Source organism: Diceros bicornis, chromosome 34 (genome assembly GCF_020826845.1).
Source record: "Diceros bicornis minor isolate mBicDic1 chromosome 34, mDicBic1.mat.cur, whole genome shotgun sequence".
In the NCBI taxonomy this organism is placed as follows: domain Eukaryota; kingdom Metazoa; phylum Chordata; class Mammalia; order Perissodactyla; family Rhinocerotidae; genus Diceros; species Diceros bicornis.
In genome coordinates, this window is record NC_080773.1 from 36525748 (window position 1) to 36550565 (window position 24818).

Sequence of the window (24818 nt, forward strand, 5' to 3'; positions counted from 1 at the left end):
AGAGAAGGGGGAATGCGGGCGTTTTGGTTTTTAACCCCATATATGCTGGGTTCAACTTACGGAAACAGCTATCAGGGCCGGCATCAGGGGCTGAGAAGACGGGACGAGAACGCGCTAGAGGAGGCGCCGTCCCCGCTGCACAGGGCGGGTCTGAGGCTCGGCGACGCCGCCGGGAGGACCCGCGCCAGGGCCGGGACAGGGACCGCTGTCCCCGCGTCCCCTCCTCTCCCGCCGCTCCCGGCCCCGCTCCGCCCCCAGAGTCCGATGGCGGCGGCCGCGCGGAGGGAGCCGGCTCAGGTCAGTGCTCGTGCTCCGCGCCCTCCCCGCCCTCAGCCCAGCCCAGCCCTAGAGCCCCGAGTGCGGGCGCCGCTCACGGGCCTGCAGCCCAGGCCCCGGTGTCCGGGACGGGGAGGCGCTCGTGGGGCCTGTTTATGAGAACTGGGGTGACGGGTGTGGGAGAGGGTCCCAGGGGAGGGCCCGCGGGGGAGAGGCGTGGAGGGCGACTGAGCCGGGAGGAGTCGGGCACCCGGGGTCCGTGTTCTGTGTGGAGTGAACAGAGTGAGAGGAGGAGTGTCGCCTGGACTGGAGGCTGAGGAGATGTGTCGTCATTCTGAGGACCCCTGGAGTTATGGAGGGTTTTGAAGAGAGGAGGGACACAATCTGAGTTAGGGTGTTAAATGTTTCCTAAAGGTTGCTCAGAGGAAGAACAGACTGGAAGGGGGTTGAAGAGTATAGTGAGGCACAGGGAGGTTGAGTCCTTGACAAGGCCACACAGCTGGTAACAGTGAGCACTGAAGACTGAGGCCCGGTGATAATACAGTCATTCCACGATCTCCTGGCGCCAGGACTGGGCAGTGGCTACAGGATGGAGCCGGCCATGGTTGCCAGTCTCTCAAGAACTCCCTCATCCCACAGCTTCACATGAGTACAGAAGCTCTTATGCACCCTACGCAGGTGAGTAGAGGGTGTCCCCGAACCTTCTAAGTTGTGACCTCACCCATGTGATTTCTGGGATTGTGGTGTCCTGGAACGTTCCCCCCGCCATTTTCCAGCCCTTAGGCATGGGGACCCAGAACAGACTCCAAGCCCAGGGTGGTCAGTCCAGGCCACAGTTTACATGGAAGGGTTCCTGTTGTGGGCCATCAATAGAATGAGGTGTGGAAGGCTGCACAAGCCTCGGTACCAGCATGTGCAAAGGTTGGAGGCGACGCTAAGCTGGGAGTACTGAGGGAAGTGCAGGTCTCTTCATTCCCAAGGGAACTGAGAGCAAGGGGGCAGGAGTCAGGTCTGGAATGGCTCCCTGAGAGGTGGGGTGTCTATTTTGGAGGTGATGAAGCAATGGGAGATTCAGAGCAGAGGAGGGAGGTGATCAGACCCAGCTCTCCTCCGGCTGTGGCGGCAGCTGGAGAGCAAGAGGAGTGTGCATGTGAGGGAGGAGATAGGAGACCAGGGAGGAGGCTGCTGCAGGAGTCCAGGTGAGTGTTGATGGTGTGGACCATGTGGTGGCCATTGAGGTGCTGGAAATGGTTGGAGGCTGGATCTGTTTTTTTTAGCAAGTCAGCTCCGGTTTTCTGATTTTGAGGATGAGAGAGAGAAAGGTAGTCAGGGATGACTGCAAGGTTTTTGGGTTTAGAAGCTGAAGGATAGAAGGGCCGTCAGCTGAAATGGGGAAGTTGGTAATAGGAGTAATTTTCACTGGGAAGATCAGGAGTTTTGATTTTGGCCATGTTAAGAGTATGAGGTGTTTCAGGGAACAATTAATGGAGGCTGAAGTGGGCAGTTGGACAGACAGGTCTGGAACTCCGGAGAGAGGTTCAGGATGGAGACCTCTCCAAAAGGTGGGGGACAGTGTGTGGACCAGGGTGGAGCCTTGGGTCACATTTATAGAGAGGAAACCTGGTCATGATGGTGCTGCTAATAGCAGCCCAGGGAGGGGAGTGTAGGGGCTGAGAAGTGGATCTCTTGCTTGGGCTTCTGGGTGGGCGGTGTCACAACACAGGTTAGGAGAAGTGGCCATGGGAACAGTGTGGGGAAGTGGGTGATGTGGCAGGTGGCCAGGGCTTCTGAGGGATGAGTGCACGTGATTGGATGTGGAGGCACGGGAGTAGTTGAGGCCAGATGAGAGTGAGGCAGGAATTACTGCTTATTCACTGCTCTGAGCAATCTCCAGGACTTTGTCGGGACCTTGGTGTGTCTGGGGTGTTTCATTCAGGCTGGCGGATTAGCTCAGGGGCGCATTTGGTCATGGGAGAGAGTCACTGGGCCTGAGGTGGAGGGCTGTTGAGACTGGGCTTTGAATGAGGGTTAGGAGGAGAGAGGAAGGCTGTGACTGGTGAGGGGACATCGAGTGCAGGCAAGTGGAAGGCAGCCATGGCGGTTCTGGGTGGCTGAGCTTGAAGCAAGAAAGCGAGGCAGGCGGGGAACCTTCATAGCAGGAATCAGAGCTGCCTTTTGTGGTCGGGAGCATCTGATGTCTGGGGTAACTGGATTTGCTCAAGATTCTCCAATGTCTTCTGTTGAGTAACTTGTGGGGAGCCCAGAGAGGAGCGTTGGTGTGAGGTGGAGGTGGAAGTGGCTTTGTCGGGGCAGCTGTGTGAGGGAGGTGTGCTCGAGAGAGTGATGTGCGTGTGGAGAGGCAGTGAGAACTGATGGCCCCAGGGCCCTGGCATTGAGGACATCAGGGTGGTGGTTAAGCCTGCATTTGGTTGTGTGTTGTAAACACAATCTGGAGCAACCCAGGGGAATTGCCTGACCAGGGGGGTGGCCCTGCTCGCCAGGCCTCGAGCTTACATATCACGTATCTGCCCACCTGCCCGTTGTTGCTGTGGGCTGACACAGTGATCAGTGGGACCATGAGGAGAGAGCAGGGCCCACTGGCACCAGGGCCTGGTGTCTGCTGTGTAGACGTGTAGGAGGAGAGTGAGCAGGGGATGGATGTGTGGAGGGAGGAACGTGGAGTCTTAGTAAAGGGCTGATCATACAATGATCTGTCCCCATCATGGCCAGGCGGCGACCTTTGAGAACGTGGCCGTTGACTTCTCCAGGGTAAATGGGGCTCCTAATGAGGCTCGGAGGCTGCTGTGCTGTGATGTGATGTGGGGGAACTTGGCACTTACAGCATCCCTGTGTAAGGGCCTCATATCCCTGCCAGTGTCCTAAGCTGCTCTCTGTCTGTCTTCTTTTCCCCCAGAGGCGGCTCTGTCCTTTCCACAGCTGGGCTGTGGGTTCTGCTAACTTCCCCACTTTCTTAGCATGTGTGCTGTGGATGCCAGCGCTGAGCCGTGCACTGCCCCGAGCAATGCCTTCCTTGAGCAGCCCTGGCACCTGCTGCTTCACCATGCGTATGGAAGGGTCTGAGAGTCAGAATAATGGGTCTCACCTTGCTTGCCCTCTCCCTGCCTGGATGACTGTGTCCAGGTCCATGGCATCTGTGTGCCCCAGATTCTACTTCCTGCCTCTAGCTGACGTTTCCTCACGCCTGCCCGTGCCAGGAATTGCAAGCGTCATCATGGTCACTGCTGTAGTTACGTGGACTATGGGCTGTTCTTCCAAACCTTCCTTTGAGGTTTTGGTAATATTAATTTTCCTGTGTGATGAGTTGCTCTGGGCCGGTGCTGGCACTCCCGTATCCTGTCTTTTTTAGGAGTTGCCTCATGCAGGTCCCATAAAGTTGTACTGCTGGGGCTGCTGGGAGAGTCCTGGTTGTCTCAGAGAGTGGACATGGCAAGATGGTCTCAGGAAGCCTGGCCGTGGTGAGTGGCAGCTAGGGGAGGATGTGACAGCAGGGCTGTGTTCAGATCATACCAGGCACCTGCCATGTGTCCACCAGTGCTTTGGTGTGAATGTCACTGGCCACAAATAATTTCTGCTTTTCTTCTCACACTGGGTAATTTGCTGACCTGTCATTTCATCTGTGACTTCTGACTCCCAGTTAACTCTGTGGCCTCCTTGAGTCACCTGTTCCTCTCCACTGCTCCCTCTGCAATGTTCTCCAGCACTGAGCCACACAGAACGTGTCATGAGGTGTGCACATACCCTTAAATAATCCTTGAATGGCAACTACTTGGATCCAGTTGAATTTCCTGGGCCTGGACACAGCCACCTTTCCGCACAGCACCCACATGTCAGCAGCAGACAAGGTCCTGCTGAAGGCTGTTGGCAGAAGAATGAGCTGGAGACTCTGCCTCTCCTCCTTGTGCTGTACCCCATCCTTGCGTCCTTTGGTGAGGTGTCCCCTGTTCTGTGATCTTCAGAAGCCCAGTACTGCCAAGCAGCCCCTTCCTCAGCCTACCCCCAGCTCCCTTGTCCTCAGAACAATCCCATGGACTCATTGGCTATTGTATCTGACACACCTTTGTGACGGGGCCTCCCCCTCCCACCAATATCAGTGTGCGTTTCCTCAGCTTTTCTATTTTTGGGTTGTTGGCCTGGAACGGAGCATGAGGAGACAGCTTCTGAGCAGTGCTTCTGTAGAAGGAGAGTCGAAAGGCAGGACTTTCAAGGCGCTTCCATTGACCCATAATATTCAGCTGGGTGAGATTCCTGTGCTGGTATTGAAAGATGTTCTGCAACTTCCTGAGCACCAAGCAACATACCATGGGTGGAATCTGCACTCGGGTGGGACATGTACTAGCTCTCCCCAGCACCAGAAGCATTGCAGGGCACAGCACCCCTTGAAGAGGGATGTGGACAGGGCCGAGCTTGTGAAGAGCTACAGAATCCACATGTCAGGGAAGTGTTTGACCTCTGGGGAATTTGGGGAGGACATCCTGGCCACCTCGGGCCTTCTCCAGCACCAGGCCACTCGCATTGGTGGGAACCACACAGCAGCCTTGAGCTGAGGAAGCCTTTCACAGTGGGACGTGGGGTGAATGTGGGAAAGCTGCCAGCCACAAACACTCTTACTCGACATCAGAGTGTCTGCCATGGAGAAGCCTTCTCTTGCAAATACAGTTGTGTTTAGAATCAGCGAATTCACACTGGAGAAAGGCCATCTGAGTGTACTGAATGTGGAAGTTCTTTACCTGCAACTCCAGTCTCATAAAACCCCAGCGAGTTCACACTGGAGAAAGGCTGTGTGAGTGTGGGGAACGTGGGAAATCCTTTAGCTGCAATTGTGACCACATTCAGTATCAAAGAGTTCATCCTGGAGGAAGGCCCCAGTTGTGCAGTTAATGTGCTGTTTCCTTGTTCAGAGTAAGGACACTGGGGGAGAACCTTTGTGAGGGAGACTTCTACCTCAGTTGAACCTCATACATCCAAACATCCACAGTAGAGAGAGTCCCCCAAACTTCCAGGTATGTGGGAAGTTAAGGAGCTGTGCTGTACTTTCTGACCTCCTCAGGACCCTTCCCAGATTTATATCACTGCCAATTTCTGTGACAAAACCCATTTCACCTCTGCCATCTGGCAGGTCCGTGCAGTGTCCAACGTGCCCAGGGAAATAGCCCCGCGTGCTCTTCCATTCGCTTGAGGGAATCATGAGTAGTCTGAGCTTTCTGGGTGTCCCCATTCCCTCCCCTGAGTAGTTAAGGCATGGACCTGACCCAGTTTTGACCCCGGGGACTCTATCTGCATTGTGCAGGTGACTTGCCCTGAAGGACTACCTTTTTCAGGGACAGTGTCGGTCTCACATGATGCCTGTGATGAATGTGTGCTTTGGTTAGTATCAGTCCCATGTGTAACTCCTAAGGGTATAAGGAGTGTCCCGGCAAGGCCTTGCAATAGCAAGGACTTTGATTTATGTTTTGGGGTGTCTGTGAGGCAGGAGATAACCAGAGTTTTTTACCCTGAAGGGGACAGTTTTTATGTAACGGCCCAGTAGTTGATGATAAATGTGAAGATGGGCCACTTGTTGGCCAGGGTATTCAGTGCTAAAATGACTGCCTGAAATTTTGCCAAGTGTGTTGTTTTTCATTTCTGTCCTTTCTCAGATACATCCTAAGGGACGGAGAGCAGCAACATTCCACTGAGCTCCATCACCTATGATGGCTGGCAGTGCCTTTCACACATCTACACACTCCCATTACTGTTCACTCCCTCTATCCAAAGGGGCTCCCCCAGCCCCCCAGGGATCTAGGGGAGAGGTGACGTCCTTCAGCACCACAGCATCTGGCAGGGGACTGGTTACACTGGAAGCCACCTCTCCTGCGGGTGGGATACATGCCAGGGCCCAGGTTTACCTCCATCCTCTCTTAAGGTAGCCTTGGTAGCTGTGCCGAGCCTGTGATGTGCTCTTTCCATGACCCAAAGCATAACGGCAGCTGGGTGTGGAGGGTCATAGGCTCAGGGTCTGGGGGAGCCTCTCTTCCCTTCCAGGAGAGCCCAGTAGGTAGCCAGTCATTTGTTGTTTTAATGGTGCACAGTATAAGGTGGAGAGGGGCGGTTTCTTGCATTGGAAGCCCTTGGGCGACTCATGTCCACTCTATGTGGTCCAGAGACTCCAGGAGGTATGAGAAGGGGTTGTCAGTGCCTCTACAGGGAATGAGTCTCTGAGGGCACGGATGGAAGTGCCTGTGGATTTAATTTTGTCAGATTTTAGAGCCTTTTGTTGAAGGGACTCCCATTTGAGGCAAGCTGATTTGTAAGCAGCAAAATCAATGAGATTAAGTACATTTAGAAATGATAACTGTATGGGCCGGCCCCGTGGCTTAGCGGTTAAGTGCTCGCGCTCCGCTGCTGGCGGCCCGGGTTCGGATCCCGGGCGCGCACCGACACACCACTTCTCCGGCTATGCTGAGGCCGCGTCCCACATACAGCAACTAGAAGGATGTGCAGCTGTGACATATAACTATCTACTGGGGCTTTGGGGGGAAAAAATAAATAAATAAAATCTTTAAAAAAAAAAAAAAAGAAATGATAACTGTGTTGCCACCAGAACCCAAAAAGGACTAAAAGATGTTAGGCTTGTATGTTCGTATTGAGTGTGTGAAATGCATCTCCTGGGGGTTGTCGCTGATGTGATCAGTACTGCTGGCGGAGGTGGATGCAGTTAAGATCCTGGCTGCAAAGATGATGCGTGACAGCAGAGCTGTTGAGGTCCCCCATGCGGAGTCTGGAAATGGTGTATTGTGTCTCTCCAGAGGGGAAGGCAAATGGCAGTTTGAGAGGCGGCTCAAATTGGCACTGAACAGAACATATTAGCCACATCTTTAAGAATGAAATACACACTGGTTATTGCTGGAGTAGAGTCAGTAATTTTAATAGAAGTGGGTATTGGGTTTGGGCCTTCCTGCTAGGATCACAGCATTGAGGGTGCAGGAATCCACCCAGATGTGCCCTTTATTTTTTTAGGTTTAAGAACAGGCAAAATTGGGCTCCCAAATAGAGAAGCAATGGGGATCATCACTCCTTACATACGTTAGGTGTCCTATCATAAGTCCCTGAAGAGGATTCATGGGGTCCCATTTTATCCAGTCAATTTGTAATTGCCAACTTAATTTCTCCCTCATTGTGTGAAAGGATCTATGTCCAATGTGGGATATTTCAGGGCATTGGGTACTATGACTATAGGAAGTTTAGGCAAGGCTTTGTTAAAGGGAGACATACCTATTTTTCCTGTTTTATGTTTCATTACCCTTTTTTTTTGTTAATGAAAATAAGTTTTATTACATCAAGTAATAAATACATACAAAGATGCAAACAGTTCTAGTCATTCTATTCCAGATATTTGGATCCACTTACAGGAAAGGCAGAACTGAAATCTACAGTCTTAGTAGGGAAATGTTCAGGGTCCTTGTTAGGTTGGGTAGATGCTCTTTCTTCTTTATGTATAACCTGTGCATTTTTTAAATTGACTTCAAAGCACTAGTAGTCATGCAAATGCTTAAGCAAAAAAGAAGTTACATTAAGTAGAATCTACACTGTATGGCAAACGGGGACCATGCGGCTGCTAAGAAAAGCGTGCTGTCAGTATGCACTAAAAACAAATCCCTTAGAGTTGTATTAGCTTGTGAAAAGGAACAAAGAACAATCTGGGTCACATAAATGTATTCAAAAGAGAAGATGAAAGCGAGACACTGGTCTCTTGGAGGCAAACTACAGTTTGCTGTAAGATAGGTAACTTCTTCGTGCAATCTTTTGAACGAATGCTTTAAAAAAACAAAACAAACAAAAACCCTGGGTGGTTCCTAACTATTTAAAATGTAAATCCTAGTCAGCTGCAAAATCTTTTCTCAATCTTAGAGACTGTAGGTTCAGAGCCTGGTGAACCCCGGGTCGGGCACAGGGAGGAGAAACCAAACTGGTTACCATTTTGAAAACAAGAGTTTCATCTGAACAGGGGAGATCAACTGTAACTTCTCGTCTTGGGAGAAGATGGAAAACCTTCCCCTCTAACAAGACGGCTAGGATCTGGCATTCTGTTCTGTTTCTTTCGGCCAAGCACTCCTGAACCAGTCCTCTCGCGTGGATGATGCCGCGTTTTAGTTTCTCCATCGCGCTCTTGCTCCCCGCGTAGGTGGGTCTGATCTCTTTCCCCAACTCTTCGATAATGGCCAGCAGCTCGCATATTTGCTTTGGGGCACCTGGATGTTCCCCGTTCCCTGGGCGTAGCCTAGAGGTGGTGGCCCGTAGTCACTCAGCAGCCGGCAGTACTGCGAGGACGTTGCCATGCTAGTGGAGGGCGGGTGGACGCTCCCAGCGGCGTTGAGGGAGGCGGCGGGCATGTGCGCGGTCAAGCTCGGTTTGTAAGACATCCCCCCAAGCGGCGGGGCGCGCCGGGGCTCAGCGGGGCAGGCCCGCGGGGCGGCGGAGGAGAGGCGGCGCCGGCGTCCGTGCGCCCGTCGGTACGCCCGCCGCGCTCCCGCGCACTTGCTGTTGTTGACGGCGCGGGCCGCACCGGCAAATGTGGCCGTCCCTCGCCCTGACGCCCGCCGCAGTGTATCACCCATACAGCCGGCGGGCGGGCGGGCGCAGCGGTGGCCGCAAACTTGGAGCGGAGCCACAGGGGCCCTGGTTACCTTTTTTAAGATGATAGATAAGGGGTACAATATTTAAATTGAATGGGATCTCCAGCGACAACTATAATATAAACCCCAGTATTAAATCCATGAAATTATGTCAATCAGTGTGGTTTTGCAAATGCTGAAGTTAATTTACAGCTGATGTTGTAGAGGCACAAAAGCCAATCAGTGCTTAATTTTTTGTTGTAACGAATTTTTTTTTGGTAAGGAGATTGGCCCTGAGCTCACATCTGTTGCCAATCTTCCTCTTTTTTCCTTGAGGAACATTGTCCTTGAGCTAACATCTGTGCCAGTCTTCTGTTTTGTATACGGGACACTCCCACAGCATGGCTTGATGAACAGTGTGTAGGTCCGTGCCTACGATCCAAACCCACGAACTCGGGGTGCCAGAGCTGAGTGCGCAAACCCAAGCACTATGCCACCGGGCCAGCCCTATATAATTTTTTTAGTTTATAAATTTTGTTATATATTTGTTACACATATATATAACTTGTTATTTAAATTTTTAGTGTATAAGTTCTATTATATAAATTGTTGATTCCCAATTGGTCAAATTATGGACTTTTGTTTTAATTTAGTTTTCTATTTTCAATCTTATCAATCTGTATCTACCTGTATTAAAATACTGTATATGAGCACATATATGTATTTTTGTTTATATAAATGTGTGTATATGTATGTGTATATATATATATATAAATCTATTTAGGTGCCTTTTATTTTCTTTTCCTATATTTAGGTTTTTTTCTTTTTCTCCTGTTTTTCCTTTTTTCCTGGTTTAGACTTTTAGCCCTGAAGCTGTGGTCTGTAGCTTCTGTCTCTGGCTGATAAGAGGACAAGGGGGAGGGAGGGGCCCAGGGCCTCTAGGCAGCAGCCTCTCTCTGGGACTTGTCATCAGTCCTCTCCCCTGTGTTTTTTTTTGTGAGGAAGATTAGCCCTGAGCTAACATCCATTGTCAATCCTCCACTTTTTGCTGAGGAAAATTGGCCCTGGGCTAATATCCGTGCCCATCTTCCTCTACTTTATATGGGACGCCGCCCCAGCATGCCTTGAGAAGAGGTCCGTGGGTCCCCGCCTGCGATCCAAACCCCCGAACCCTGGGCTGCTGAAGCGGAGTGCGCAAACTTAACTGCTGCACCACCGGGCGGGCCCCCTTTCCCCTTTTTCTTAAATGAATCTTTTAGAAAGGGTTGTGACTCTAGGCAGGGAAAATTTCTCGGTTTTTTTGGTCTGTTATTTCTTGTCCATTCCTAATTGTTTTTTTCCTCTTTTTTTCCTTCTTTGAATGTTTACCTGCCAAACTCATGGTGTCCTGAGGGGCCTCTGATGTGAGCAGCAGCCTCTCTTTCTGTGGTGTCTCCATCACCCTCAGAGAGGCTAGTGTCTGCATCCAGGAGAGCTGTGTGGGCGGTATCTTGATTTTGTGACCATGTAGTCTTGAGGAGGAGACTCCTAGCATGTTGACAAGCAGTAGCACTTTGGAGTGCCCAAGCACATTGGCCTGGAGATTTGTAATTTCACAGAAATTGAGAACCTCCTCAGGTGTCTTAGAAGGAGTGCTAACAAAATGCTCCTTCTCCTCTTCCTTTTTCATTAAGCATTGAGCCACCGACCTTCCAGGATGTGTGATCCCTTATACCCTACTGGGGATGAACTGTGACACAGCAGGGTAAGCAACAACAAAGAGATTTGCCTTAGAAGCTGTTATGAGGGGTTTGGGGGATTCGATTGGAGATGTAAAAGAAACTTTCCACTCCAAACAAATGGACTGAAGGTATATTTTATTATATAGAGGATAGTAAAGGTGATAGTCTGCAAACAGATCTGAATAGGTCAAATAATAAGAGGGAAAAACACCAGCTCAACTGGAAAAGGAAAACAGCCACTTTGGCTGACGTAGCAGCAGATTCAAATAGGTCATATAATAAGAGGGAAAAACATCAGATCGAATGGAAAGGGAAAACATCCACATCGAATAAAGGGAAAAGACACAAATCAACTGGAAAGAGAAACACCAGGTTGACCAAAAAGAGAACACCTCAGATCGGTTAGTCACAACATCCACGCCCCACTGCCAGGGAGAGGCGTTTCAATTGACACGGCTGGGCGGGAATCCGATCATCAGAGGTCCTGGACCGGGCGTCCCCTCCACAGGTGAGATTCTCACCAGGCCTTGGTTTCCAGCAGTTGATATAAGCAGTTACAGAGTTTACAGAGCAAGCATTCAATGTTCCCATGCACAAATGGTTATCAGTGGCATATGTGCACTGAGCCTCCTGGCTATCGTCCCAGCCTGGCAGTTGTGTACATGCATCGTTTTCCCTGGTTATCATCCCAGCCCAGCACAGATGGCCAGTCTGCCCCAGGCCGCAATGCCCAAAGGACCTTGAAATTTTTACAAATTGCAACCAGCTCTGTGGGAGAAAGGCCAGTTCCCACCACACAGAAAACAGCTTTATATTTCTTTGTGTGCTGGTGGCTGTAGGTTAATGGGATGGCCAAACATGGCTGCACTCACGTCAAGACAGAAGCCACAGTGAAGCTTTTTGGGTACCGTGGCTTCTGTGAGGAGGGCAACCCACTGAGGGAGAGGTCTCCTCACTCCTCAGCCTCTACCTTGTATGATAACCAATTACCTTAGTCACTCCCTCTGGGTGTGTCAGCATAGGGAATCAAATGGTACCCAGTGGATCCAATTGTACATCCCAGAAGATACAGCCCTTAAGACTAAATGGAGATAGCCAGAAAGGCACATGCCTTCAAGGTCCTCTCACAATTTATGTTGGAATACCATGGCAGCACATACAGACACAGCAGAAAGAAATGGCAGCCAGAGCACAAGTGAGCCAGCAGCCAGCTGTGCCTTCCCAGGCATTGTAGGCTGTTTAATGAATCCAGTTAGGAAGCCAAGAGCAATCAAGAGGCATGCTTCTCTGTTGAACACTGTCGGTCACCCTGCTCTCTAGGTCAGTTGTCTCAGTTATACCCAAGGGGTTTTAATTTATAGAGGGGACTGAATGGCAATGTGGAGAGGTTAATACCTCTGTAAGAAGTTTATATTATTTAGTTTCCAAGTGCAGGGGCACCCCGTGCCACACATGGCCATATGGGGAAGCAACAGTGTTGGTCAGAAGGCAGAAAGGAGTGAGAAGAGAACATGGGCACAAGCCTTTGTTGGGGTTTCCTTGAGAAAGGCAAGGCAGGGCAGAGTAAACCATTTAGGATTGGCTAGTCTAAAAAATTCTGTTGGGCTTGTGGCATAGGGGTGGTCCCTAATAGTCTGGTACCTGGCCCTGGGTTGATTTAGGGCAGGGGAAATACTGGCTTGGTGTGTGAGTTAGATTAAGGAAGTGGTTGGGAGTTTGGCTTTGGATTGGTTTGCGTATGAAAGGCTTGCTCTTGGACAAGCTGTTTACTAGACTGAGGAATTAGCTAGCCCTAGAGGGGCAGTCTCTTCCAGGTCTGTAGGGCTCTGTAGACGGTAACATTATAAAATATACAGAAAATAAAAGTAACGTGGGGGCTGGCCTGGTGGCGTAGCGGTTAAGTGCACGTGCTCCACTGCTGGTGGCCTGGATTCGGATCCTGGGCGCACACTGAGGCACTGCTTGTCAAGCCATGCTGTGGCGGTGTCCCATATAAAGTGGAGGAAGATGGGCACAGATGTTAGCCCAGGGCCAGTCTTCCTCAGCAAAAAGAGGAGGATTGGCATGGATGTTAGCTCAGAGCTGATCTTCCTCACAAAAAATAAAATAAAATAACATGATTAATACAGATGTAGAGGTACCTCTCACACATGATAAATCCAGCCAAAATTCTTAGCCCTAAGCCTTTCAGTTCTATTTTGTACATCATCTTGTACTAACTGTGGCATCTCAGCCTCATTCACTGAGAGGCCACCATTGAATCCAAGGCCTGTCAACTGAACAAGTAGGCTGTTAGAGTCATCTCCAGCTGCACAAGTTAGCACAGTAAAGCCAGAATCTCTAGTAACTGCACCATATTGATGAATTTATTCCAGTCTCTCCTATATTCCACCATCCTTGGTTAAACAGCCTGAGAACCCATACCCACACTTGCTCCCCAGTTTCCCATAATATATCCTAGCAAAGTATGACAATCCTTCTGGTGTGTCCATGATTGCCTCCTCTTTCCCTGGATGATGCTGCGAGTTGATACTACTTACAGGTTGTGGTGGTAAGTCCTGTGGAGAAATGGCATTCTTTTACAGGCTTCTGCCCCAGGTAATATTAGCAGAGGCAGGCTAGTCTCCTCAGACACCTTGTAAGAGAGACTCAGAGTAGCTTAAGGGTTCTAGATGACCGTTTCTTCTGCACCAACCAGATGTCCCCCATTCCAAGATTCAGAATCCCTCTTTATCAATCAATGCCCTATCTTTCACGTGAGAAACCTTGTGAGAGTGGGTATTCAACTGTCGCTGTAATTCAGCAAGCCGTGGGTTGAATGTTTTGGTTTTCAGCTACATGAGCCCGGCAGCTACAGAATTCAGAGCTTCTTTGAGGGGTATTGTGGAAATTTTGTTTCTCATGGTGGGACTTGAGCTGAGAGATAATGATCTTGAATTTACCATTTTCTCTTTGTAAGCAAAAACGTGAACTCAAAAGAATCCTTCCCAGATCTCACTCCTTGTAGTCACCATCACTGCCTCAATACTCATTGCAGTGTCCACTTGGTCTCAAGGAATGTGCTGCAGTTGCCCCTTCATCATAATGAACCCCAGGTCATAGATGAATTATGATGCACTGCATACCATGGGTCAGTAGCATCCCATTTCCCATTGGTTAGTTGTTCAGTACTTCATTCAAACCCCAGGACATGGCTAAACCGATCCCCAGATCCCATTCTTATGGGTTGATCTACTAGGACTACTGCCAGAAACAATTCCTGATCAGTTAAAGTCTAATCAGGAGAAAGAAACTCTGTAGTAATTTGAATAGAGAAAGTGTAATAACAGAATTATTAACTAAAACATTGAAGTATAGAAGAATTGCTTAGTTATAAGTAAGGAGAACTCTAAAAACACTGGAATAATTATATATATTATATATATACACATATATAATATATATACACACACACATTACCTCAAAAACGTTGACTAAAAATTGCACACTAAATGGTACAAAAAATATGTGAATATTTGACTAAAGGACTTGCATATAAAAGAAATCATAGAAATCAATATGAAAAGGACAAAAAAATCAAATAGGCAACATATATGAACAGAATGTTTTCTTTTTAAATTATTTATTCACTTTGTTTTGTTTCCCCATAATTTTTTTTTTTTTTTTTTTTTGGTGAGGAACATCAGCCCTGAGCTAAAATCCATGTCAATCTTCCTCTTTTTGCTGAAGAAGACTGGCCCTGGGCTAACATCTGTGCCTATCTTCCTCGGCTTTATATGGGACGCTGCCACAGCGTGGCTTGACAAGCGGCGGTGCGTTGGTGCCTGCCTGGGATCCGAACCCCGGGCCGCCAGCAGCGGAGCGAGCGCACTTAACTGCTATGCCATGGGGCCGGCCCCTGAGCAGAATCTTTATTAAAGAATGTATATCAGTGGTCATTAGGCCTAGAAAAGTTGTTTAACATGAGTCATTATGAGTTTTAATTTAAACTGCCATGAGAAATCACTGCAGATCCACTAGGATGAAACTGATGAAAAAGAATCACAATACAAGATTGGCCTCAGTTTAACTCGACCTCTTTTCAGACTTCAGTATCTCCTGATAAAAATCATCTGAGGTCTTCACTTTTTTCACCCTCCACTGATGTGTCCCAGGAGCTATTGCTACCAGTCTCTTTGAATAACTACATAATCATTATTAATAGCTCTTTGTAATTTGCATTTCACAACTTCTTTTCTGAGATATCATCAGTTCCTCATGCACAACAGTCCTGGCAATCACTGGAATAGTGACAATCCCTTCCCAGCAAGAAGATGAGATGATGGTGTTCCAATGCCCACTTTGCACACGTGCTCTGCCTGAGAACACTGTAGCCACTATCTCATATCAAAACAGAATTTAATAAGTTGCCCTCAGTTTGAGATAGATGTCAGACTCATAAAGGAATTGAATATATCTTCGGATATTGAGTAAGAAATATTAAATAGATAAGGAGTGTTGCTGTATGATTTGGACACAATCACTGAGTATACAGGCAGGAGAGATGTTCTCTGTGGGAACCAGAGGCAGAGATATCTCCTTGTCCTCCTACTTCAGGGCGGCCTAAACGTCCCTCCTTATCTTCCAAGTCATGGCTCTGACTGAACATACAGAGTTAAATCCACTAATGCTTCTGACGACATGCATTTGAATAGCAAGAAAATGTTTATCACACTCCAGCTAAGAGTAGATGCATTTTGTATTGAAAGAGAAATGTGTCCATTTGGATTTGTAGCCTTTAGGAATAATTGAAATAATATTTTTAGCCTCTGGGAGCATTCTGAGCTTCCGGGAGTCTGAAATAACGTCTCTATACACTGGGGTGATCAGTCGCAGGCAACAGTACCTGAAATCTGGAAGCCGCTCCTTTAAGAAGGAGTAAGCGGGCGAGAGGGGGCGGGGGCCAGCCCCTTGGCGAGTGGTTCAAGTTCTGTCCGGTGGCCTGGGTTTGAGGGTTCGTATCCTGGGCACGGACCTACTCCACTCATCAGCCATGCTGTGGAGGTATCCTACATACAAGATAGAGGGAGATTGGCACAGATGTTAGCTCAGGGCTAATCTTCGTCACCAAAAAAAAAAGGAGTAAGCGCGTTTCTTTCCCCTGAAGGTTCGAGTTGCCATTTTCTAGCTCCACCTGCACACCTGCGGTGTGGCCAAACTTTGACTGGCACAGGTCAAAGACTGAAGTAATCGCCTGAGAACCTGAGGAAACTACATTACCCAAAGGGCTATGCGCCCAAAAGTGGCGGAGTTGAGCCAATGAGAATCCACGATAGGGGAATTTCCGTGCGTGCGTGTTGGGTCTGGGCGGGACTGCTGATGGCGTCTTCGTGGCGGTGATTTTGGCTTCCTTGGAGTCCGTTCGCCCGGTCAGGGGCTCCGAAGCGCTAAGTTGCTACCAAGAAGGCGCTAAGGACGTTGTGCCCGCTGCACAGAGGCTGGTCTGAGGCTTAACAGCGGCGCACCCCGGGTGACCACGCGCCAGGCCGGGATTGGCAGCTCCGCCCCGGAGTCCGATGGCGACGGCCCCGCGGAGGGAGCTGACTCAGGTCAGTGCTCGTGCTCCGCCCCCTCCCCGCCCTCAGCCCAGCCCAGCCCTAGAGCCCCGAGTGCGGGCGTCGCTCACGAGCCTACATCCCAGACCCCGGTGTCCGGGACGGGGAGGCGCTTGTGGGGCCTGTTTCTGAGAGCCGGGGTGACGTTTGTGGGAGAGGGTCCCAGGCGGAGGGACCGGCGGGGGAAAGGCGTGGAGGGCGACTGAGCCCGGAGAGTTGGGGAAGCCCGGGCTCTGTTTTGTGTCTACAGGCGGCAGAGAATATGAGGCGAAGTTGTGCCTGAGGAGTTTTACCTTCATTCTCAGGGCGCTGGGAGCCACGGAGGGCTGTGAACAAAAGAGGGCCACTGTCTGAGATAGGGTTCTGACGGTTTTCCAGAAGTTGCTCAGGGGAAGCACAGATGGGAGAAGAGATGCTAATAGTTAGGCACACGAAGGTTGAGTCCTGTAGAGGATTGCATGACTGGAAGAGTGCACTGAGGACTGAGGCCAGAGGGAATGCAGTCCTCTGGAGGTCACCTGGCTCCTGGGCTGGGCAGCGGTACTTAGCAGCCTGAGCCTCTGGGATCCTGGCCGTGGTTGCCAGACTCTCAGGCGACCTTCCTCTTTCCCCAGATTTCCTGGAACTGCAGAATGGTGTAGGGATACTGGTGTGTGCCCCTTGTTGCAGGTCCACCCTAGTTCTCACCCACCTCACCCCTAATGGTCTCTGGGATAACAGTGTTCTGGGACTGTTCTGCCACTCCTCCATCACTTGGGCCTGAGGACCCTGAACAGGCACCAAACCTAGGGTGGTAAGTTCTGGCTCCAGGGTTCTTTGGAGTGGTTCCTGTTTTTGACAGTCCGTGAAATGAGGTGTGGAAGGTCGTCCCCAGCATAGGTACTAGAAGGTGCAAAGGCTTGGAGGGGAGCCTGAACTGGTTCAGGGACCTACAGGTATCCTACTTTCTCATGGGAACTGGGAGCAGTAGAGTAGGAGTGAGCTCTGGAACACCTTTGTGAAAAGTTGGGTGTCTCTTCTGGAGGTGATGGGAGCAATGGGAGATATGGAGCAGTGAAGTCAGGTGATCTGACCCTGGTCTCATCAGGCTCCCTGTGGCTGTAGCATGAACAGTATTGGTGTCAGGTGGGCGGTAGGAAGATCAGGGAGGGAGGTTACTGCCATAGTCTGGGTGAGTGTAATGGTAGTTGGAACAGGGTGGTGGTGGCGTGTGTGGGTGATGTGGTTGGATTCTGGATCGGTATCTTGGGTATGGCTGCCGGGGTTCTCTAATTTTGAGGTTGAGAGAAAGAGAGGAGTCAGGGATAACCTGAAGGTTTGGTTTCAGTAGCTGGAAGGATGGAAGCTGTATCAGCTGAAGTGGGGAAGTCCATTGTAAGTAATCTTTATTGGGAATATCAGAAGTTCTGTTTATGGCCTGTTAAGGGTACAAGATGTTTCAGAGAATGGTTTGTGGGCGTCTTGAACTCTGAGGAGGAATTCATGATGGAGACTTCTCCAAAAGGTAGTGGAGAGTGTGTGGACCACAGTGGAGCTGTAGGTCACTTTAATATGAGGGATCCTGGTCAGGATGATAATAGTAATAGTAGGCCAGGAAGAAGAGGGTAGGTACACTTGGGCCCCTGGTTTTGGGAGGTGGCTGTCACAACACAGGTTAAGAAGAGAGTGGTCATGGAGAGGGTTGGAGAGAGAGTATGGTTTGGCACGTAACCAACGCCTTCTAGGAATGAGGATGTGAGATGGATGTGGAGGTATAGGAGGAATTCAAATAAGATGACACTGAGGCTGGGGCTGGTGCTTATTCACTGCTCTGCATACTCACCAGGATCTTTTTGTGATCCTTGGTAGAGGGCCACTGGAGCTGGGCCTTGAATGAGGATTGGGTGGAGGGTGGAAAGCCGTAACTGGTAAGGGGACAACCAACTGGAAAAGGGCCCTTGGTATCTGAGATCTGATATGGTTCTTGGTAGGTGAGGTTGAAGCAAGGAACAGTCAGAGAGAGAGGCCTTCATAGGAGGACTCAAGGCTGCCTCTCTTAGTGGAGACTATCAATATCTAGGGTAGTACTTGATCCTGTTTGAATTTACCAAGCATTCTCTGGACCACGTATGCCAAATAATGAGTGGAGAGGTCAAGGAGGTGACAGTGGTGAAGGGCAGGAGGTGGCTGTGGCTGTGGGAGTGCAGTTGTGAGAGAGAGGTGTGATAGAAAGAATGAGGTGCACATGGAGAGGGAGTGTGAACTTATGGTGCCAGGGTCCCAGTATTGGCATGAGAATGAAGAGTGAGCCCAAGTTTGGTGAGTCTGGGAGAAATGAATAATCTGTGGACCCTCAGGGGACTTGCCTGAAAAGAGGGAGTGTTGGGGCCTTACAGGCCAGGTCTAGAGTTTAAATGCCATCTGTCTGCCTCCCTGCGTACCTGTTGTTGAGGGCTGACACAATGATCAATAGGATCATGATGAGACAGTGGGCGTCAGTGCCACCTGGGCTTGGAAATCTTCACTGATGTGGGGAATGGAGGAGGGTGGGCAGGGGATAGATTAGGGAGGTGGTGATGTTAGAATCCTAGGAAATAAGGTGATCATGAAACAAACTGTCCCCAATATGACAGGGTTGTGTGACCTGTGAAGTTGTGCCTGTGGGAATGCAGCTATAAGATTTGTAGTTCAAAGAAGGATGTGCATGTAAAGACGTAGTGTGAGCTGATATGCCCAAGTCCTTGGAATTGGAGTCATAGGGTGAAGGGTGATGTTGTGTTCCTTGTGTCTTTGGAGGGACAATCAGGGAGACCTCAGAGGTAGTGCCTGACAAGACCAGTGTCAGATCATTCATACCTTCCCTATGGTCAACTTCTCTCCCTAGCCTATGTTTGTGACACCTACCACATTGACAAGAGGCAATGTGGCCTACATGCCAGGCCCAGAGCTCAGATATCATCAAGCTGCCCATCTGCCTGTTGTTGCTGTGGGAGGACACAGTATCAATGAGAATATAAGGAGAGAGTGGCTCCAATGGCACTGAGGCCTGGTATCTCCTCTGAGGTGGGGAGTACAGTGAGCAGAGGATGGATGTGGAGGGTGGGGGATATGGTGAACTAGGAATCCTAGGAGAGAAGCTGATCATGGAATGAACTGTCCCCCTTATGACAGGGTATGAACTTTGAGGATGTGGCCGTTGACTTCTCCCAGGAGGAGTGGAGCCTCCTCGATGAGGCTCAGAGATTCCTGTTCTGTGATGTGATGCTGGAGAACTTTGGTCTTGTAGCATCCCTGGGTAAGACCTTTACATCCCTCCTAGTGTCCTGGGTGATGTCCTGCCTTTCCTTTCTTTGCCAGAGTTAGCTCTGTCTTTCCCACAGCTGGACCATGAGCTCTGCTAATTTCTTCCACTTTTTTGTCATATCTGCTGTGGGTGCCAGGGCTGAGCTGTGTGTCATGCCCCGAGCAGTGAATTCCCCAAGCAGCCCCTAACACCTGTTGTCTCAGATAGTGCAAGGAAGAGTCTGGGAGTCAGGAGTGTTGCAGTCAACCTAATAGATTCCATCTTGCTTGCCCTCTCTCTGGCAGGGTGACTATATCTAGATCCATTGCCTCCAGTTTGTCCCATTCCTCTAGCTAAGAGTTCTTTGTGACTACCTGTGCCAGGTCGTGGTCATTACTGCCATGAACCATGGGCTATTCTTGTAAGACCCTCTTTCAGTTGTTTTTATGTAATATTCTTTTTCCTGCATCCTATTGTATGGAACATGGCTTTGAGCCAGTGCTGGCCACTCACATATGTTGAGTTTCATTAAGACTTGCGTTATTTGTTTTCTGACTAGTTCCACAATGGAGGGTGCAGGGAGAACCCTGGTTGTTTCACAGGGTGGATATTACCAGATGGTCACAGAGGAAGCCTGGCCCTGGTGAGGGGCACGTGGGGGAGGACATGACATCAGGGCTGTGGTAAGATCATACCAGGAGCCTACCATGTGTCCAATAGTGTTTTGATGCAAGTGCCACTGGCCACGGTCATTTCTACCTCTTCTTCCCCGTACTTGACACTTTGCTCACTTGTCGTTTCCTCTGTGACTTCTGGTTACTGGATACCTTCACCTTTGTGGCCTCCGTGGATCACCTGCTCCTCTGCAATATTTGCCAACACTGACCTGCACATGGGTCATGAGGGTTGGACATATCCTTAAATAGTCCTTGAACACCATCTACACTAATTGAATTTTATTGTGAAGGACACAGCTAACCTTCCACAGCATGTGCATGTCACCAGCAGACCAAGTCCTCCTGATGGCTTTTGGCAGAGGAGTGATTTGGAGACTCTGCCTCTCCTCCATGTGGTGTACCTGATCTTTGTGTCTTTTGTCTGGTGAGATTTCCCCTATTCTGTGGTCTTCAGAGACCCAGTACTGCTAAGCAACACTTCCTCAACCTGCCCCCAAGTCCCTTGTTTTCAGAAGAATCTCTTGGACCCAACTTATTGTGTCTGACATACCTTTGTAATGGGGCTTCCCCCACCTACCAAAGTTAACTTGCATTTTCTCAACATTTCTCTGCTTTCAGGTTGTTGGCATGGAACAGAAGATGTGGACGCCCCTTCTGAGCAGAGTGTACCTGTAGAAGGAAAGTCACTGGTCAGGGCTTCTAAGGCAGATCCATCCACCAAGAAGACCCACTCCTGTGAGATGTGTATCCTAGTCTTGAAAGATGTTTTGCACCAAGCTGAGCACCAAACAATATACCCTTTGCAGAAATCATACTTGAGTGGCACATGGGTGAGATGCCTCTGTTTCAGTACAAATCTTCACCAGCATCAGAAGCATGGCAGTAGAGAGAAGCCCTGGAAAAGAGATGTGACCAGGGCGTCGTTTGTGACAAGCTCTAACTTCTATGTGTTAGGAGAGCCTTTCACCTGTAGGGAGGTTAGGGTGGACTTCCTGGCCACCTCAAGCCCTCTCCAACACCAGGACACTCCCAACAGTGAGGAGCCACACAATGGCAATAAGAGTGGGCAGGCCTTTCCCAGTGGAAAAAGTCATTGGAAGTGGGGTAAATATGAGAAAGCTTCCAGCCACAATGACACACTTGTTCAACATGAGAATGTCTGCTCTGGAGAAGAGCTTTCTGAGTGTAACAAATGTGGGAAAGCTTTCAGCTGCAACTACAGATTTGTTCAGCACCAGCAAATTCACAATGGACAAAGGCCATATGAGTGTAGTGTATGTGGGAAATTGTTTAGCGAAATCTCTGGCCTGATTAAACACCGGAGAATTCACACTAGAGAAAGGACTTATGAATGCAGTGAATGTGGAAAAGTCTTTATCCACAAATCCAAACTGATTCACCACCAGAGACAGCATGCTGGAGGAAAGCATTATGAGTGTGGTGAATGTGGGAAATCCTTTAGCTACAAATCTCACCTCATTGAACACTGGAGAGTTCACACTAGAGAAAGACCTTATGAGTGTAGTGAATGTGGCAAATCTTTTAGCCAAAAATCTAACCTCCTTAGACATCAGAGAATTCACAGTAGAGAAAGAGGTTATGAGTGCAGTGAATGTGGGAAGTCCTTCAGACAAAACTCTGGCCTTTCCCAACACCGGAGAATTCACACTAGAGAAAGACTTTATGAGTGCAGTGAATGTGGGAAATCCTTTACCTGCAAACATGGCCTTACTCAACACCAGAGAATTCATACTGGCAGAAGTCCTTATGAGTGCAGTGAATGTGGGAAACCTTTTAGCTACAAATCGTACCTCATTCAACATCAGAGAGTTCATACTGGAAAAAGACCTTATGAGTGTAGTGAATGTGGCAAATCTTTTAGCCAAAAATCTAACCTCCTTAGACACCGGAGAGTTCACACTGGAGAGAGGCCTTATGAATGTAGTAATTGTGGGAAATCCTTTACCCGCAAATCTGACCTCATTCAACACCAGAGAATTCATACTGGCACAAGTCCTTATGAATGCCATGAATGTGGAAAATCCTTTAGACAATGGTCTGGCCTTGTTCAACACCGGAGAGTTCATTCTGGGGAAAAGCCCTATGAGTGCAGTGAATGCAGGAAATCGTTTAGAGGACGCTCTGGCCTTATTCAACACCAGAGAGTTCATTCTGGAGAAAAGCCTTATGAGTGTGGGGTGTGTGGGAAGTCCTTTAAACAAAGCTCTAGCCTTTTCCGACACCAGAGAGTTCACACTGGAGAGAGACCTTATGAGTGCATTGAATGTGGGAAATCTTTTACCCAGAAATCTTACGTCGTTGAACACCAGAGAGTTCATACTGGCACAAGACCTTATGAGTGCAGTGAATGTGGGAAATCATATAGGCATCGCTCTGGCCTTATTCAACACCAGAGAGTTCATTCTGGAGAAAAGCCTTATGAGTGTGGGGAATGTGGGAAGTCCTTTAGACAAAGCTCTACCCTGAATCAACATCTGAGAGGTCATACTGGTGAAAGGTATTATGAGTGCAGTGAATGTTGGAAGCCCTTTACTTACAAATCTGACCTCGCTGAACACCAGAGATTTCACACTGGAAGAAAGGCCTTATGAGTATAGTGAATGTGGCAAATCTTTTAGCCAGAAATCTAACTTCTTTAGACGTCAGTGAGTTCACAATGGAGAGAGGCTGTGTGAGTGCAGTGAATGTGGAAAATCTTTTACCTGCAATTATGACCTTTTTAGATATGGGAGAGTTTGTACTGACACAAGACCTCATGAGTGTGGGGAATATGGGAAATCTTTTTGCTAAAGTGCTAGCCGTGTTCAACTCTAGAGAGTTCACACTGGAGAAAGGCTGTATGAGTGCATTCAGTGTGGGAATTGCTTTACCCACAAATCTGACCCCATTAGTCACCAGAGAGTTCAAGCTGAAGAAAAGCCTTAAATGTGCCGGGAATGTTTTCTTTCTTCACTTCATGTAGTAACATTGGAGGGCACTCTGTGTGAGAGATATTTACCTGAATGTAAACCTCTTTTATCCAAACATACACTATGCAAGATTTCTAATGAGTTTCAGGAATGGCTGATAAAGTGTGATTCCCCAGGAGGAAGAAAAGGAAATGTCCTTGGAGGATTAGCAGCCATGGTTAGTCATTGATTCTCGGAAGGATGAGCGTGTTAAACAGTGAAATGATCAACAAGCCAAATCTAGATTGTGGCAAATTCTAATGGACAAATGGCTTAGCAACTTCAAGTGAAGAATAAGAATTAAAAAGTGGGAAGTGGTACCTATAGGTTAAAAAACTTGTAAAACACACTTAATTGCCTAAGGATAAATTTTGCATCCAGATTGCAATCAACCTGCATCAAATAACAACTACACCTGACAGAATTCAGCACTTAGAACAATTTATCATAAGTTTGATTTTATGTGACAAAGCTATTGGAGTTACATATGAGTCTTTACATTTTAGTAACATTCTGAAGGGATTATGTGTGAAATCACACGATGTCTGGGATTATAAATAAGATCAACCACTAAGTGCCTGAGGGTAGATGACACAAGAATGACCGTAAGTTGATAAATACCGACAGTAATGACTATCAGTCTTCACTTTTTATATACTTGAAAGTAGTCATTGTAAAGGGTAGAGTGTGTCCTGTTATGAGTCATTTCATATTGTGAGAAGGATAAATTTAAAAGCGTGGGAGGAAACTTTTAGTATTAATAGTCTAAGCCTCTAAACATTAAAATGTGTATTTTAAATATGAGCAGTTTGTCAGTTATGTCTGAATTAAACAGTTTAAAACAAATATGGAAAACTTGTCACTCATCTTTTTATCCCTTTCATCTTAATAGATATTACTCTTTTCTTTGTGTGTGTGGCCATTTTATTTGATCTGATATACAAAATCCTTCAGAGGTTCTCAGGATGCTTGGTGGGTTTAAAATAGAAACAGTATTAACCATAGAAAGTTGGAACAGGAAAAAGCCTTAGATGTCACTAGGCCCCTTGTTCTTCTCTTACAGAGAAGTTGGTTAGGGCCCGGGAAGGGGAAGTGACTTGCAAAGCTAGTTACTAGCAGGATTGGAAGTAAAACCTAGGCTCACCATCCCTTGGTCCAATGTTCTGTTTTGTTCCATATTTACGTTGTAAATTTTTTTATTTAAAGACTTTGTTTTTTTTAGTGCAGTTTTAGGTTCATAGCAAAATTAAGAGGAAGGTAGAGATTTCCTATGTACCCCACACATGCATTGCCTCCTCCATTATCACATCCCCCAGAAGAGTAATACCTTTGTTGCAATTGATGAACCTACATTGGCACATTATCATCACCCAGAGTCCATAGTTCATATTGGGGTTCACTCTTGGTGTACATTCTGGGTTTGAATGAATTTATAGTGATATGTATCCACCATGGTAGTATCTCAGAGTAGTTTTGCTGCCCTAAAATCCCTCTGTATTTGGCCTATTCATCCCTCTGTTGTCTGCATGTTACCTTGGAACCACCAATCTTTTTACTGTCCCCATAGTTTTGCCTTTTCCAGAATGCCATATAATTGGAATCATACAGTCTGTAGCCTTCTCGGATTGGCAGTTTTCACTTAGTGGTATGTGCTTAAGGTTCTTCCATGTATTTTCATGGTTTGATACCATGTTTCTTTTTAGAACT

The 24818-nt window shown here is 48.2% G+C and overlaps 2 protein-coding genes and 1 pseudogene across 2 annotated transcripts in view; 1 reads left to right on the top strand and 2 right to left on the bottom strand.

Moving 5' to 3' along the window:
• LOC131397528 (zinc finger protein 154-like) overlaps window positions 1-24818 on the bottom strand; it is a 158049-nt gene that overhangs the window by 12550 nt on the left and 120681 nt on the right.
• LOC131397522 (zinc finger protein 551-like) lies at window positions 137-23957 on the top strand. Its single transcript, XM_058530550.1, has 3 exons — window positions 137-297; window positions 19354-19477; window positions 20761-23957. Exons 1-3 carry the CDS (start codon window positions 265-267, stop codon window positions 22752-22754), a joined length of 2151 nt encoding a protein of 716 aa, XP_058386533.1. The 5' UTR covers window positions 137-264; the 3' UTR covers window positions 22755-23957.
• Window positions 346-8710, bottom strand: LOC131397942 (cyclin-dependent kinase 2-associated protein 1-like; annotated as a pseudogene).